Here is a 15,542-nt window from a genome sequence, read left to right as displayed (position 1 = left end):
TTGACTTTTTCAAGACAACATATTTCACCAACCCTCTTTCACAGAGTGTAAGGGTGCATCAACACCCAATCAACCCAATCAAGGGTTGCATAAGATTCAGAAACGTGCTATTAGAGTGATGTGTGATGCAAGGTATAATGCTTCGACTGAGCATTTATTTAAAACAATGCATATAATGCCATTACCAGATAGAATAGTTTATAAGAATGTTTGTATGGATTCTAAATGTTTAAATAATCTTGCACCGCAATATATGACAAGTCTTTTTACCGAAATTGATCATAAAAGACTTATAAGATCTGAGATGCAAAAATTGTTAGTGGTTCCTGCAACAAATAAGGATTTTTATTGAAAAGGGTTTACTGTAAATAGTGCCAATCAGTGGAATAATGTCGATTTAAGTATAAGATCTAGTAACTCATTGAGCAGTTTTAAAACTGCTTACCTGAAAGCTTATTGGGTATAATTTTTATGTTTGTGAGTTTTAGTTTTCTTGTCAAATTTGTTTTTGTTATCTAGTGTGATTGTGCATTTTTTTTCTCCTGTGTGCAGGTTCACTCCTGGCCACTTTTTTCTGCGCATTGTATTGTTCTAGCTTTGTTTGTCATGTTTCATGTTGTTCTGCTTTGTATCAGTTTGTATGTTCATTTGAGGGCCCTGGGGAAGATAAGCATCTTTACTGAAGCTTACCAGGCTACCCTCATTAAACAAGATTTAATAAATAAAAATAAATAAATAAATAAATAAATAAATAACATTAATATACACTCCCCTGCCAGGCTTTTGTCCTGCATTTTCTCCTCTTGTATTGTATATTTCTCTGCTTGAAAGAAATTCTGATGAAAACCCTGTACTCTTTAATTTGGATCTCAGTTTTCAGTGAACTGCAGTGTTGAACCTTTTTTGCCACATGCAGACTTTTGACCAGAAAATGTTGATAAAAAATACCGCAATTATACGGTGTCGCTCAAATTTGATCAGAATGGGTACATACCAAAGATCAACAATAAGTGTTATTTCTATCTGTTCAGTGCAGGAAAATTATACGTTGATGTTATGACAATTTCTGTACAGTACAACCAGAAAAACAACAAGAAATATTTAAACCAGAAAATTAAGAATGACAAAAGTAAATAAGGTCTGAAACTTTAGATACTGAAGGTCAACTTTAGCAACATGCATAGCAGAGAATCTTTCTACCATGGATGTACAAAAATAGACATCCATATGGTTTCAGCAGATCTGTTAATATGTCACAGTTCATAAACAATGACAGGAAATGACCAATTAGCTGTTTCAGTTACTGCTACCACTCCCAAACATAATAGGTACCCTGCATACAAATAGGTTAAAGGTCAAAATCCTCTTATTCAGATGTATGGGCTGATTCAGTTCACTGCCACCACTCCTGCACACTTGCAGTATTTCCCTTTTTCTTACCTCATTTGCACAATTTTGACACTGATGTGTTCATTTGAACAAATTCACATCTCAACCCCTACATCTACCTGTACACCAAATACTGAGACGGTAGCTTTGGCGGTATGGGAGCCTTTGTGTGTGACGGACATACATCCGCACATACCCACAAATACACAGACATACAGACGCCACTCAGACTCATCATATAAGCTCTTTTTGGTATTTATATATAAAACCAAATATGAGCTAAAAATTGACTTTGATATCTGTTTCTGCCTTAAAGGCAGGGGGAGCCTATAAATACCCCCTATCTCGCTGGGCATTCATAATCCAATATGAGTGGCGTATGGTAACAGCGTCAACGAATGCTCCCGAAAATCTGGAGCTTTCAACAACCATGGTGTAAATTAAAGCACTGTTCCAACATATTACGTTTTGTGAATACTTGTTGCATCAGCGACCTTGCACACTAATGATCATTCCAATGTTTCTGTTGGGGTTTGTTGGCTTTTTAATTTGCTCCGTGGCCCCGGTAAGATTTTTTTCAATACGATACACAGTTTGAATTTTTTTCAATGTAAATTTAGTATATTGCCAGTTTGTTGGGTAAAGTTGTCTGGAATGAAAGTTTGAGTTAACGCTGACAGAGTAGACGTCGAGCCCGGTACGGTTGACTGAGATCCGGTCGGTTTGGGGTCGTTTAGTCCGGAAACCTGCAGAGTTCTGTATGATCATCGTTCGGAATTTAGGTGAATTTTTTGGTCAAAGTAATTCAGTAACAATGTATGCCAGATTCCTTGTGTTGTTTTTGTCACCGTCATACGCATATACGGACGGTTTTTGATTAAAAACGGTAAAAATATCCAGTGGTCGTAAATGCGTGCAAAGTTTATTCAGTGACTGTTTACGCAGCAGTCGTCGATTCGACAAGGATTTGCCACCATGTAACAACTGTAAACACCGCGTCAACAGTCAATACGAAAATTTTGTGCTGAATCGAGTAAGATAGTAATTTGCTTGCAGTGGGAAAGGTCAGTCTATCATCCGTCAAAGTTGTTGAGCCAAAAAATCTCCACTGTGCACCAACTACATGAGTTGGCTGTTATAGTTGTACACATAGTTCCATGGGCTTTCCTCTGTCCCTTGTTACGAGCTATGTTCAAAGTGCGTCAAGCTACGAATATCGGTGAAGTACCGGATACATTGATTTTGTTCAAAACCACTGCCTGTTTGTTCCCTGTGTTGTTTTTTGTGTCCCTAACGTTGGCTGGCTCTATATGGGTACAAACATAGCAGTCGGGATTAAGATTTCCTGGATAAATAGATACACTCATAGTTTATTCCGCCTCTGACGCAAAGATACACACTGTTTTACATGTGCCACTCCTAGGCCCTGGGATCGATTTCCATACCTTTAAGCACAACTTCTGATCCTAAATAAGCACTTTTGACCCATCCTCTTGTAGAAAAAAGTTTTGATGTCAGTATTTGGACAAAAATGTAGAGTTTATACTTCGAGCTATCTAGGGTACAACTGTGGCTAGTTTGTGAACCTATTTACAGGGAATGGAAGTGAGTGGGTCAAAGGTCAACTCACCTTGATTGGTTTGAAGAGGATGTATTCTGTGTCTTTATTTGCAAGATACAAAGACATACTTTTAAGAATGGATGGCAGTTTAGATTTGACTTGTTTGACAGACACTGTAACCACACTGTGAATTTTATCTGTAGAGACAAGAAAAAGAATCATGTTATCATTCTGATACTTTTCAAAATGAACTTCATGACATGATCAAGTACACTCTGAATGCTTTGTGAACTCTAATATGCCGTCAAATCAATGTACGTAACAACTGTTAGCAATGACCTGTTCAAGATGGCATAGATAAAGTTCAGAATGTGAGGCAGTAAAGACAGGGGTGGCAATCAGATGATAGAGACAGCATAAATGAATTACTGGTGTTCTACAGAGGTGTTAATGCTTAAAGTTTAAGGACAGTGTACACAGCTACAGACTCCTCTCAAGTTATCATCCAACGGCTTGTGTCAACTTATCTTCAATCTGAGACCACTTGTTTTTTCCAAAGCTCAATTTAATCATAGACAGTCGAGAAACAGGATGGGAAACTGCGGTATTTACTTTGAACGCACTGTGCTGGAAAAAATTACATTGGATTTGCATACCCATTGATAAAAACAATGCAATTACCATCCAACTGTTGTACAATCTCGCAAAAAATGCTTGCATGTTTACATTCAGTGTGTCCCAAACCACGAGGATGTCGAGAAGTGGCTATCGTCCAGCTGATAATTATGCAAAAATCGATTCACACGTTCTAATTATTCCAAATGAGATCGCTCGTCGCCTCTTCATATTTCTTTTGTTCTTTGCAGTAGTTTCCTATCCCCTTTCTCGACTGTCTATGATTTAATCATGCTTGATTCATTGTATACATTTCATCTCTTTTCACTTCAACAAATCATATTATCACATTTTATCATTACTTCCACAACATCACTGAGTGCAATCTGGCATGATATCATGCAGGATATTTCAACTCAAAATAAAGCTTTTGTTCAAAAACAATGGGACAATTCACAAGTATGTACTTACCAGGACTAGCAAAGGGTTGCGCTCACCAGGACTAACTAAGGGTTGGACTTACCAGGATTAGCAAAGGGTTGGACTTACAAGGATTAGCAAAGGGTTGAGATATGTACTTACCAGGACTAGCAAAGGGTTGCTGCCGAAGAGACACCTTAGCTGCATCTCCTGATTTTGCTAAATTGACAATAACACTGGCCTGATGGAAAGAAACAAAAAAGTGAAATGAACTGAATCACCAGATGACTGAGATATCCTCAATGTGTTTCTCGGTTGACATTGACACTGAAATGAGTTAGAAAGGGATAACATCAAAATAAACCTGTGGAATGATTGATAAATTACGGGTGATGTAACTTTTAAATCTAGTTAATCATACCAAATGTTGATTAAAGGTATACTGTCACCTGTTCCAACTTTGCCACATTTACCATGGAAAGAGAAAATCTAACCAATCACAGATTTTAAGCGGGTGGCCGCTTTTTAAAAACAGCGCCCTCACATGGGCATTTTGAATACCAAGGAACGCCCCTTTGACCATATATGGGCATATTTAGATTACAGGTGACTGTATTTAACAAAGGTGACTGTATACCTTTAATAGGATATCGTTTTGGTCATGTCAACCTCCGACTCAGTTAAGAGTGACATTTTACTTAGTCCTTCACTTGTTGTCCAATCTCTCCTTCTCCCCCATCCTAAATACACACTGCCAGAAGAAACTAACCTCTCATCCATCCCTATCATGGATTGGATCACTTACTTTAAGAGATAATCAATACAAAATCTGGCAGCTAAAACTTCCTATTGTTATGGGCTGTCAGTGACAATAAAATGAAATCCACATATACCTTCTGAAGGAATGCATTTAGTTCTGAAATAAATGAGTCTGTAACATGTTTGATGAACTCTTCACACGTCCGTTTCAACTGATTATCAACATCTCTTTTGGAATCTTTGTAATTCTCCATCACTTGGGGTGTCCCCTGAAAAACAATAATAAAGAGATAGTTGATCAAATTGGTAAGTAACGCAAATCAGTGCACTCTCTAATTCAGGAACTTTGTGTCAATTTAGGAATTTCAGGAAACCTCTTTCTGACAGCCCTATACCACTAGGTATGGTAAGTAAAAATCTACTTTCTAACAGCCACATGTACCTGTAGGCTGCAGTCTTGGCAAGTACAACCTGCTTGTGCGGCAGACAAATTTCTTCAATGAGTTATGCATTGATTTACCTTACAGGGTACACTGCTGACAAGAAGTGTATTTCAAAATGAATTATTTCACAATGTTTGTTGATTGCACAGTAACAGGGAACACCCTAAACACAGACAAGGCATACCATATAGTTTATGTAAGAAAATTTCTTTATGGTGCAGTACAAGCTTCTAAATTACACTTCAATTCATTATTGGTAATAGGTAAACATCTATATCTGACATCATCCACAATATGATTCTCTTACTTGTTTGTAAAAATCTCAGATAGAGTGCTCAATGAATATTGTGGTTCTATTATATCGATACATCTTGTTCTTAATACTACAAAACTGCCAAAAACTTGCCCTATATTTCATTTGTTTTTAATACAGAAATGACACTTAAGAATATAAAGTCATAAAATGCTTATGCCACATACTGTAGTTTTTATTTTACACTTTATGATGAAGTCCTGTAATTTATCAATCTGCACTGCATGTTTGTTAAACATTTAGCCATGTTCGTTGTTTTTTTCTACACATTTATCATATTTTAACATTTCTTTGGAGACTGTATAAAAACAAATGTAAATCAGTGTGGAAAATTTGTTATACAAGAGCCTGGATCTCTCTGTTCACTCGTCTATTTCAGTTCTATACACATCTTGTGATTTGATCACATCAAACTGAAAATTCCGAATCTATATGTATTTATTGTATTTATAACTGTTACATATCTTTCCACATACAGCAGTGTAACACTGGCACTCTACCTGAAGGACAAGGTGTACAATTATGTATTCATATTACACTTACCTCAACCAAGAACTCTATCAAAGCATTATTGCTGTTTAGCAGAAACAGTTTGTTGGTTTTGAAAATCAGATGTCTTGCTGCGACTATAAACAAACACACAAACAGAAAGACAGACAATCAATTACAGATTATATCACTGAAAAAATTATTTTGCAAAGTCATCTTTACCAATATCATGGTAGAAAAACAAAATGATACTTCCTCCAATACTCTAATATTCAATTTCCAGAGGTTTTCACCTTGGTAGTGTTGCAATTAAGGGATTAAAAGTCAAATTAATTTCAATATGTCATTGTTTACATTTTAATGTACATGTATTACTACCGGTACAAACACATAGAATATGTGCAAAAACAGCCAATGTACTGGAATAAAGATAGAGTATCATTACCTCTCATTTTACTGAAGTCCAGGGCTGTTTCTCTGATAGCAAATTCCACATGAAATGGTGCTATCTGTTCTCTCAGGATAAGAAGATGTTTGACCAAGAATAAAGTGCCATCAACAGGACCCTGGTATCAAAACATTAAAAAAGGTGTGTTAGCAGTAGATGAAGTATTTTATTTTTATTCTTTGTATTGTACAAAATTAGAAAATATTTCAGTTAAAGAGAAAAGATGATCATTTGATTCTAAAATTGGCTTTTGCTTTACTTTCGTGAACTGACTGACATCCTCTTGTACACGTTTGCATATTGTGAATTTGACAAAACAAGTCTCATGAGGGCGCTGTACCTCACACACCTCCGGTACCATCAACACAGAACTGTTGTTATGAGCTATATGCAGTATGAACAGGGAAGTTGTCATTGAGAATACGACCTACAAAGATAATTTACCATAAAAGATATACAAACCTTCCTCTTTGTAATAGCTTGGCTAGCTGACACCAATGAAAGAATACAGAGGTAAAGAGTCTCCTGTGACAAGCCTTGAAATATGGACTTCTATTGAAAAACAAAAGCACATTAAGATTGGAGTAATTAGTCTAGACCACTGCATGCATAAGTAGTCATCTTAACATAAAACATTACAAACGTTATCGTACTCATGAAATTCTAAAAATTCAATCTATGATCTTTAGCCACAAACAGGAAGTTACTATTATTTGTATTTTTCACAATACCTTGACAGGCCTATCACTTCCCAATCTGCTGGGTCAATGAAAAGCAGTATTGCACCAAAATGTACTCATACTTTACCTACTTGGTATGCTATATTATTTCAGATAAGTCAGTATAAATTGCTTTTAAAGTATGTTTGTTTCCAGGGGCCTTGAAGTGTTCAGATTGTTAAAATACAACATGAGGCATATGTTATGGCGCAGTTTTAACCAGCTTGACCAGATGGTGACATATGAACTTGGCAGGACAAGAGTTAATTTGTATTTGATAAATCATAGAATACTCTCTGAAAATTTTTGGAAAAGATGAAAAGGATGAGTTACATAATCAAAAATGAATATCTTATTCACATCAGTTGATATTATGAGCATGATCATTATGCAATACAGTACAACCTGTCTAAACTGAACCATTCAGGGACTGAGAAAATTGTTCGGTTTGGAGAGGTGTTTGGTTTATAGAGGTCCTTTTAACATAGAGTTCTATTGGAATGGGACTTGGAAAAGGGTTCAGTTTAGACAGGTTTCCAGTTTAGACAGGTTTCACTGTACTTTAATACAAATAATTATTGGTATTATCATCTTTTCATGATTAGATCATAGCAAAGTTGCATTAATACCCAATATCATAAAAAATACCGCAATTATACGGTGTCGCTCAAATTTGATCAGAATTGGTACATACCAAAGATCAACAATAAGTGTTATTTCTATCTGTTCAGTGCAGGAAAATTATACGTTGATGTTATGACAATTTCTGCACAGTACAACCAGAAAAACAACAAGAAATATTTAAACCAGAAAATTAAGAATGGCAAAAGTAAATAAGATCTGAAACTTTAGGTACTGATGGTCAACTATAGCAACATGCATAGCAGAGAATCTCACAACCATGGATGTACAAAAATAGACATCCATGGTTTCAGCAGCTCTGTTAATATGTCACAGTTCATAAACAATGACAGGAAATGACCAATTAGCTGTTTCAGTTACTGCTACCACTCCCAAACATAATAGGTACCCTGCATACAAATAGGTTAAAGGTCAAAATCCTCTTATTCAGTTGTGTGGGCTGATTCAGTTCACTGCCACCACTCCTGCACATTTGCAGGATTTCCCTTTTTCTTACCTCATTTGCACATTTTTGACACTGACGTGTTCATTTGAACAAATTCACATCTCAACCCCTACATCTACCTGTACACCAAATACTGAGACGGTAGCTTTGGCAGTATGGGAGCCTTTGTGTGTGACGGACATACATCCGCACATACATACCCACAAATATACAGACATACAGACGCCACCGACTCATCATATAAGCTCTTTTTGGTATTTATATATAAAACCAAATATGAGCTAAAAACATAAGATATCAAATATCATAAAATGTCACAGCAGAGGTAGTCTGGCAAATGCTAATTCTGGTGGATGTACTTACATCAATGCATCTGTAAAGCTTAGACAGACATACAAGTGTTCTTCTAACGGTAGGGTACCACATTCCATGCAGATCAGCTGGTGACATTGGTGCATTGGTGAAAGCTAGGGAGGCTGGTGATTAAACAAAATAATTGTTAAAACACTGAAAGTAAGTTTTATGGTGGAAATAATTCATCCATATCAAGCTTTTGCATGGTTCATCTGTTTCAAAGCAATGGTTGAATCTATAAATCTGCCATAGGGATGTAAGAAACAGAATAGCTGATATGTGTAAAATTATTTTGTTTGTTTCTTTGTTGGTGTTTTGGTTAGTGAAATAGTGATGACATTCTTTATAACCAATTCCTTTTGAAAACTTTGGCACTAATGAAATAAACTATTCAGGCAAATATAACCACAGCATGACAAGTGGCACTGTGATGAAGGGAATTCAATTTCTTGCCATTATCATTACGTCTTCTGGCTTTGAAGATTTCTGAATTCTTCATGTCAATAAGACTTTCTGAAATTGACATGAATCAGTTCCCACTAGTAAGTGTTCTTTGGAAATATTCTTCAGTAAAGAGAGTGCTCTTGAGTCAATAGCAGACCTTATCAGCTAAAGAGGGCTTAATGGTCACTAGGTGGGCTTACTAGTAGCTAGGAGGGCTTTGCTGTGGCCAAGAGGTTTTTACTAGTGGCAGGGAGGGCTCACTCGTGGCTTGGAGTGTTTACTGGTCAGTGTATCTACCAGTTTCAGGAATTTGCCTGTTGGGTTTCTCTGAACCAGGACTCACAAGGCATACTTCTAGATAACTCACTTTCTTCTAAACTTCTTGTTCTGAAACTCACAAAATGTCAATCACACTATTCAAGAGAAAAACTTACCCATATTACTGGTCGGAATGTCGCCATTTTCTTTGACTTGTGAGTGTTCAGTGTTTTGTTCGCTTGTAACAGATGACACTGAACTCTGTCTAGATACGGACTCCTTCTTTAAACTCTCAGCTATGCTCTATGGAAATGAAAACAAGTAGTGTTGGAGAATGTGTGCAACATAATACTTCAGAATGTTTTATTTTCTGGATGCAAAGCCAGTTTGGAATCTTTTGAACATTTATGACTTGGTGTATGTGTTCATGTGTGAGGGGGTATGTCAGCATAAATGGCTTCAAAGCCTAGGACTAGATTTAAGGGCATCTCATTCCTCGCTTTTCAGAACTGTGACGACAGACAGAGAAGTATCCTCACCTCCATCATTTCAAGTTTTTCTGGGTATGCCAGATCACCAGGTGCTGGTTTGTAGTTCAAGATGTCAGTCTGGATGTAGATATGTGTTCTGTAAACCAATCTCTCTTGGACGTCTTCTAACATCTGCTTTGCCACGGTTTCAAATGCAACCAGTTCATGAGCTGTGGGTGGATCACATCAAGGCAATCATAACACAGATACAAATCATCATGACAAATATCAAATCAAAGTGTTCTATTCAGGTATCGCAAATTCTAACTTTGACGGTCTAAAGATGGCTGAATGAAAACTAACAGTGGATACATTGATAGGAAGATGATGATGCAATTCTTTGATTGATACTGATATCAAATGTAATTAACATAACAACCTTCACAATGAAAGCATTGTGTCACTTCTGATACAAATGAGAATGATAGAAGAATAATGGTAATGATTGTTTTAATAGTGACAATGATGATGATGATGATGATGATGATAAAACAAAACATCATGAGGTCTTGTTGATATTTTACAGGCAGATCAAGGGATAAACAAGCAACCTAGCGGCCGATATAGCTCCGCTGTGTTTAGGTAGAGAATAACTATTTTTGACACATGTTGATGAAGAAGGTGGAAGTCTTTGATAGCTCAATGCTGTTGCCAGAAAAAGTGGCTAAAATAGCTGTTGCCAGAAAATAAACAATTGAAGATTTCATCATACTTTGAATATATCACATCGGATCATCCCTAAAGAACATGTCAACCAAAGCTATCTGATGAGTACTTTTTTGAGAATAAAATTTCTGACCAAAAATGGTAACAATTGCCCTATAATAAAAAATTGCAGATTTCATCATACTTTCAAAAGATCAAATTAAGCTCATCTATAGAAACCTGTATACCAAATTTCAAAGCTGTTCGACCAGTAATTTTTGAGAAACACATTTTTTGACCAAAAATGGAAAAAATTGCCCCAAAAATTCAAAATTGCAGATTTCATCATAATTTCAATAAATATCATTTAGTTCATCTATAGAAACCTGTATACCAAATTTCAAAGCTATCAGATGAGTAGTTTTGGAAATACACATTTTTTGACCAAAAATGGCAAAAAATTGCCCCAAAAATACAAAATTACAGATTTCATCAGAAATTCAATACATATTACTTAGCTCATCTGTAGAAACCTGCATACCGAATTTCAAAGCTATCAGACCAGTACTTTTTGAGAAACACATTTTTTGACCAAAAATGGCAAAAATTGCCCCAAAATTAAAAAATTGCAGATTTGATCATAATTTCAATAAATATCATTAAGGTGATCTGTAGGAACCTGTATACCAAATTGTAAAGCTATCAGATGAGTAGTTGTGGAAATACACATTTTTTGACCAAAAATGGCAAAAATTGCCCCAAAAATACAAAATTACAGATTTCATCAGAAATTCAATATATATTACTTAGTTCATCTATAGAAACCTGTATACCAAATTTCAAAGCTATCAGACCAGTTCTTTTTGAGAAATACATTTTTTGACCAAAAAAGGCCAAAATTGCCTTAAAAATGCAAATTTGCATATTTCTGCACAATTTGAGCAAATCTGAAAAAGATCATCCCTAGGGAAATATGTACCAAATATCAAAGCTATCTGACAGGTAGAGTTTTGAAGAAGATTTTTAAAGATTTTTTTACCAAAAATGACAAAAATTGCCTTAAACATACAAATTTCACCACGATTTGAACACATCTGACCGAAGTCACCCTAAGTAAACTGCATATCAAATTTCAAAGCAATCGGACAAGCGGTTTCAGAGAAGAAGATTTTTTTACCAAAAACACCAAAAAATGTCCCAAATATACAAATATGCAAATTTCACCACGATTTGAACAAACTTAAGTTAGGTCGCCCTAAGTGAACTGCACATAAAATTTCAAGGCAACCGACAAGCAGTTTCAGAGGAGGCGGCAATTGTCGACGGACGACAGACAACGACGACGGACGACGACGGAAAATCAACCTATTTGATAAGCTCTGCGTTGCTAACAGCTGAGCTAAAAATCTGATGATTTTATAAATTCATTACTAAAATGTGGTTAGATTCAATTGTAGCATATCAGGTACTTACGGCTGTTCTGCACGTGATCTTCTAACATTTCAGTTTTCAGAATGGTACACAACTCAGCAAGAGTTTCAAGATGATTAATATGTATAATAAGAGGTCTCAGCACATCATATAAATTATTGCACAGTTTTTCCAGCAAAACACTGAAAAAAAATGGTAATTTCTGGGTTAGAAAATTTGGAAACCAAATCCTTTATCTGAAAATATTATTTGCAATTATAACATTATTATTGGCAATGTAACATCATTATTGGTTATTATAACATTATTATTGTTTAGCTATTATAACATTATTATTGGCTATTATAACATTATTATTGGTTATTATAACATTATTATTGGCTATTATATTATAGCTTTGTCAATACCAGTGAATTTTGTGACGTCATATCCATACATTATTACTGATAATGTATTCCATTATTCAGCATTGCGGCCCCACAGCGAGCAAGTTTTTTTTTTGAAAACGAAAATAGGACTGCGCATTTAAAAGGAGGGGCAATATCGGATAAACCATGTAATACACAAAACTATAAATCTTGACAATGGTTCACAATATTGATAATAATGTCTTACTGTACGATTTATTACATTTTTTGAGTCCTCACGCACGCACTTGCTGTCTGTCTGGCTGGCGCTCGCATGCAGTCGCCGTCCGATACGCTGGTTGTACTACTACGTTTGTTTACAACATGGTTCGCTTGATATAGGTGAAACAGAACAGTACGTTTGCAAACTCCTAGACGATACTGGATTTGACACATGGCATATTATGTATGTCAGTGGCCATGTAAATGATGCAAGCGTGAAAGGCTACTCGAACCAGCCGTAAACGGGCCAACAATGGCAGCTTGCTGTCATCAACCTTGACCGGAAGTGTCTACGGAAATTACTACGGAGCCATTCAAAGTCTCGGTCCAAGGTCAGCTACTACCAACAATCATGACGACCGTGGACTCTCCGTTGATCTAACATCTCGGCCACCTAATTCTGATGCACTGACTGTAATCGGAGACAACTTTCATTCATCGTTTTTTTCTCCATGTCTGTGATTTTACCTTGCCTTGTTCTCGATATCACGACGGTACCGAAACCCTCTAGTATGTTTGTCAACTGTACCTTTCAAGCACCCGTTTACGTCAAGTTCTGTTGTTCGCCGAAATAAAATAGCTCTTCTCAAGGAGCCATCGAAAATTAAATTTATAGACACAGTTATTATTGAAATATAACATTTGAATAACAATGTTGAACTTTGTTGATATCGTTTGCAATGAATGCTGTACTACTAGTGACATAATAATGATCGTATTGATCAGCTGATACCATGGCATGCAGCTCGCTGATCATGCTGATGTCGATGCATGAACATTCCGTTTTCTTCATCTCTGGCATTTCACCGTGTCGATTTTTTGGATGGCATGATATTTAAAGGTGATGTTTCAAGTTTGATATAGACGGTAGGGATGCAGTTACTTTTCATTTCCTTCGAAAATACATCGTTTTTCAATTCAAATGAACCGTGAAAGTGCTGGTCATTTTTTGTGCTGAACGCGTGTTCAGTGCAGTGCACGGTGCAGTGTGGAGTGCATGTAATATGTACAGAGTCAGGGCCGATCATGCTGGACGACGCTCACTGCGCTGGCTTCAAACTCAGTTAAAATTTCCTTTTTTATTCGTTTTCTACAACTACAAATTCACTGGCATTGCCAAAACTATAAAATAATAGCAATAATGCACCCCTCCCGGCCCATAATGGACTCAAGCAAACTTTGCACTCCATAATGTACTCGGCTTCGCCTCGTACATTATGTCGTGCAAGTTGCTTTCGTCCATTATGAGCCGGGAGGGGGTGCATTATTGCTGGTATTATAACATTATTATTGGCAATTATAACATTATTATTGGCTATTATAACATTATTATTGGCTATTATAACATTATTATTGGTTATTATAACATTATTTTTGGTTATTAAATCATAACAATGACTTCATCATGAATTCAAAGGTTTTCTCATAATTGCACAAACAATCAATGACATCATACTGACTTTAAGGTTTTGAATCACTAAAGCTTTACGCTCTAACCTTTAAATTGTAAAATATGACCTACTCCAAATCATGTCACCACTACTTGTGTTCAACAATCTAAACAGTCTGTCAATGTCAGAGTATAATATTCTATGTTACTGTTGATGACTTCATTTTAATCTGTGCTAGAGTCACTTGTCAATGATATCACTGCACACTACACACTTTGTAGAGTGTTTGTAAAGCTAAATGTATTTTTAATTCAACATATTTCAAAAGGAATAAAAAGACACTCATCTATTTTATAAAACAGAATGATACAAATATTATCAAAAGTGAAAACTACCATCACTCTAATTTGGTACTCACTCTAATTTTTCTGTTGATTTTGAGAAAAAATGGAAGAACAAATGATATTCATCTTGGCATATCCTCACCATGAAGGCACATCCACTCCGAACCTGATGACATCAAACACACAAAGTTAGAAATTCATCACTTTGCTGCATTGACAAGAGATACAAAACAAGTGCTGATTGATTTGTTTATACACAGCAGGCAATAGTATTCATGATTGACCTCCTGAAGTACAGTGAGCACTGAGAAAGGTCAATATTTAGAGGCTATTGCCCAATATAGACTGTTCCTGTGTCATATCAGCATGAGTGTCATTTGTGCTGCGTCTGACACAAGACGAAGTTGTATGCTTGTTAGAGCATGATCTGTGACAAGTTCATAACTACCTTTTATTGCCACTAGTGTCGTGGTCCTCAAGACTGAATATTCACCTACAAATACATGATAATCTACCTTTGAGAGGAAAGTGGTTATTGGTACTTTGTGAACTTGTAAGGAAATAATTGCAGAGTACAACAATGACAACTGGCACTGGTTTCATAATTTCAATATTGGCCCAAAACTTAAATAATCTCTGACATGTTGGAGGGTTAACTCATTGATATCAGTCCTCACAGAAATTTATTGACTTGTTACAGTATACACATATTGACTGGCCATGAGGGCAACAGCATACGTCTTTAACCCCTTGGGCCTGTGAGTCACCCCCAAAAACAGACTGTTTCCCTCGGCCTTCGGCCTCTGGATACAGCCTGTTTTTAGGGGTGGCTCACAGTTCCTCGGGGTACAGACGTATGCTGTTGCCCTCATGGCCAGTCAATATGTGTTTTATAACACACCTAATCCGTGGCAATGCATAAGAACGTACTATACACAAAACTTGTCACATGTATGATGTAATATGTTGGACTGGTTGGGCAAGAAAAAGTTTTTCCCAACAGGGTTGCAATACTTCTGAAAAATGTTCAATGCACCTTTGATTTTCGTTTTCGTTCATTTTGAGTCCTTGTTGGAAACCAGAGCATTCAGTTCTTCTTCAGAAAGTAGGATAAACTGAGAAATTTCTCGACTATCGTTTTGCTTGGCCGTAGACGACATCTTTATTTACATTCCATTTCGTGCATGCGCCAATGTTTTTTTGACGTCACAGGGCATCATTTTTCTGAACTGATGCCTGGCAGGCAACAGTTCTGACAAATGATGCCTGACGT

At 36.3% G+C, this 15,542-nt stretch overlaps 1 protein-coding gene across 2 annotated transcripts in view; it reads right to left on the bottom strand.

Annotated features, from left to right (window-relative positions):
* LOC139119492 (conserved oligomeric Golgi complex subunit 3-like) overlaps nucleotides 1-15,542 on the bottom strand; it is a 57,344-nt gene that overhangs the window by 25,207 nt on the left and 16,595 nt on the right. The window contains exons 10-20 of one of the 2 annotated variants that reach the window (XM_070683343.1): nucleotides 14,344-14,435; nucleotides 11,948-12,087; nucleotides 9,839-9,999; nucleotides 9,476-9,602; nucleotides 8,607-8,719; nucleotides 6,900-6,989; nucleotides 6,435-6,555; nucleotides 6,044-6,126; nucleotides 4,879-5,013; nucleotides 4,148-4,226; nucleotides 3,020-3,147 (exon numbers count right to left, since the gene is read on the bottom strand). In XM_070683343.1, coding sequence (XP_070539444.1) covers nucleotides 3,020-3,147; nucleotides 4,148-4,226; nucleotides 4,879-5,013; nucleotides 6,044-6,126; nucleotides 6,435-6,555; nucleotides 6,900-6,989; nucleotides 8,607-8,719; nucleotides 9,476-9,602; nucleotides 9,839-9,999; nucleotides 11,948-12,087; nucleotides 14,344-14,435 — 1,269 coding nt within the window. The remainder of the gene's footprint in view (nucleotides 1-3,019; nucleotides 3,148-4,147; nucleotides 4,227-4,878; nucleotides 5,014-6,043; nucleotides 6,127-6,434; nucleotides 6,556-6,899; nucleotides 6,990-8,606; nucleotides 8,720-9,475; nucleotides 9,603-9,838; nucleotides 10,000-11,947; nucleotides 12,088-14,343; nucleotides 14,436-15,542) is intronic. The other variant, XM_070683344.1, reaches the window with a different exon arrangement.

The sequence above is a fragment of the Ptychodera flava genome, chromosome 19 (genome assembly GCF_041260155.1).
Source record: "Ptychodera flava strain L36383 chromosome 19, AS_Pfla_20210202, whole genome shotgun sequence".
Classification (NCBI taxonomy): Eukaryota; Metazoa; Hemichordata; class Enteropneusta; family Ptychoderidae; genus Ptychodera; species Ptychodera flava.
The sequence above is the reverse complement of the archived record's forward strand: the minus strand, read 5'-3'. Positions and strand labels throughout refer to the sequence as shown.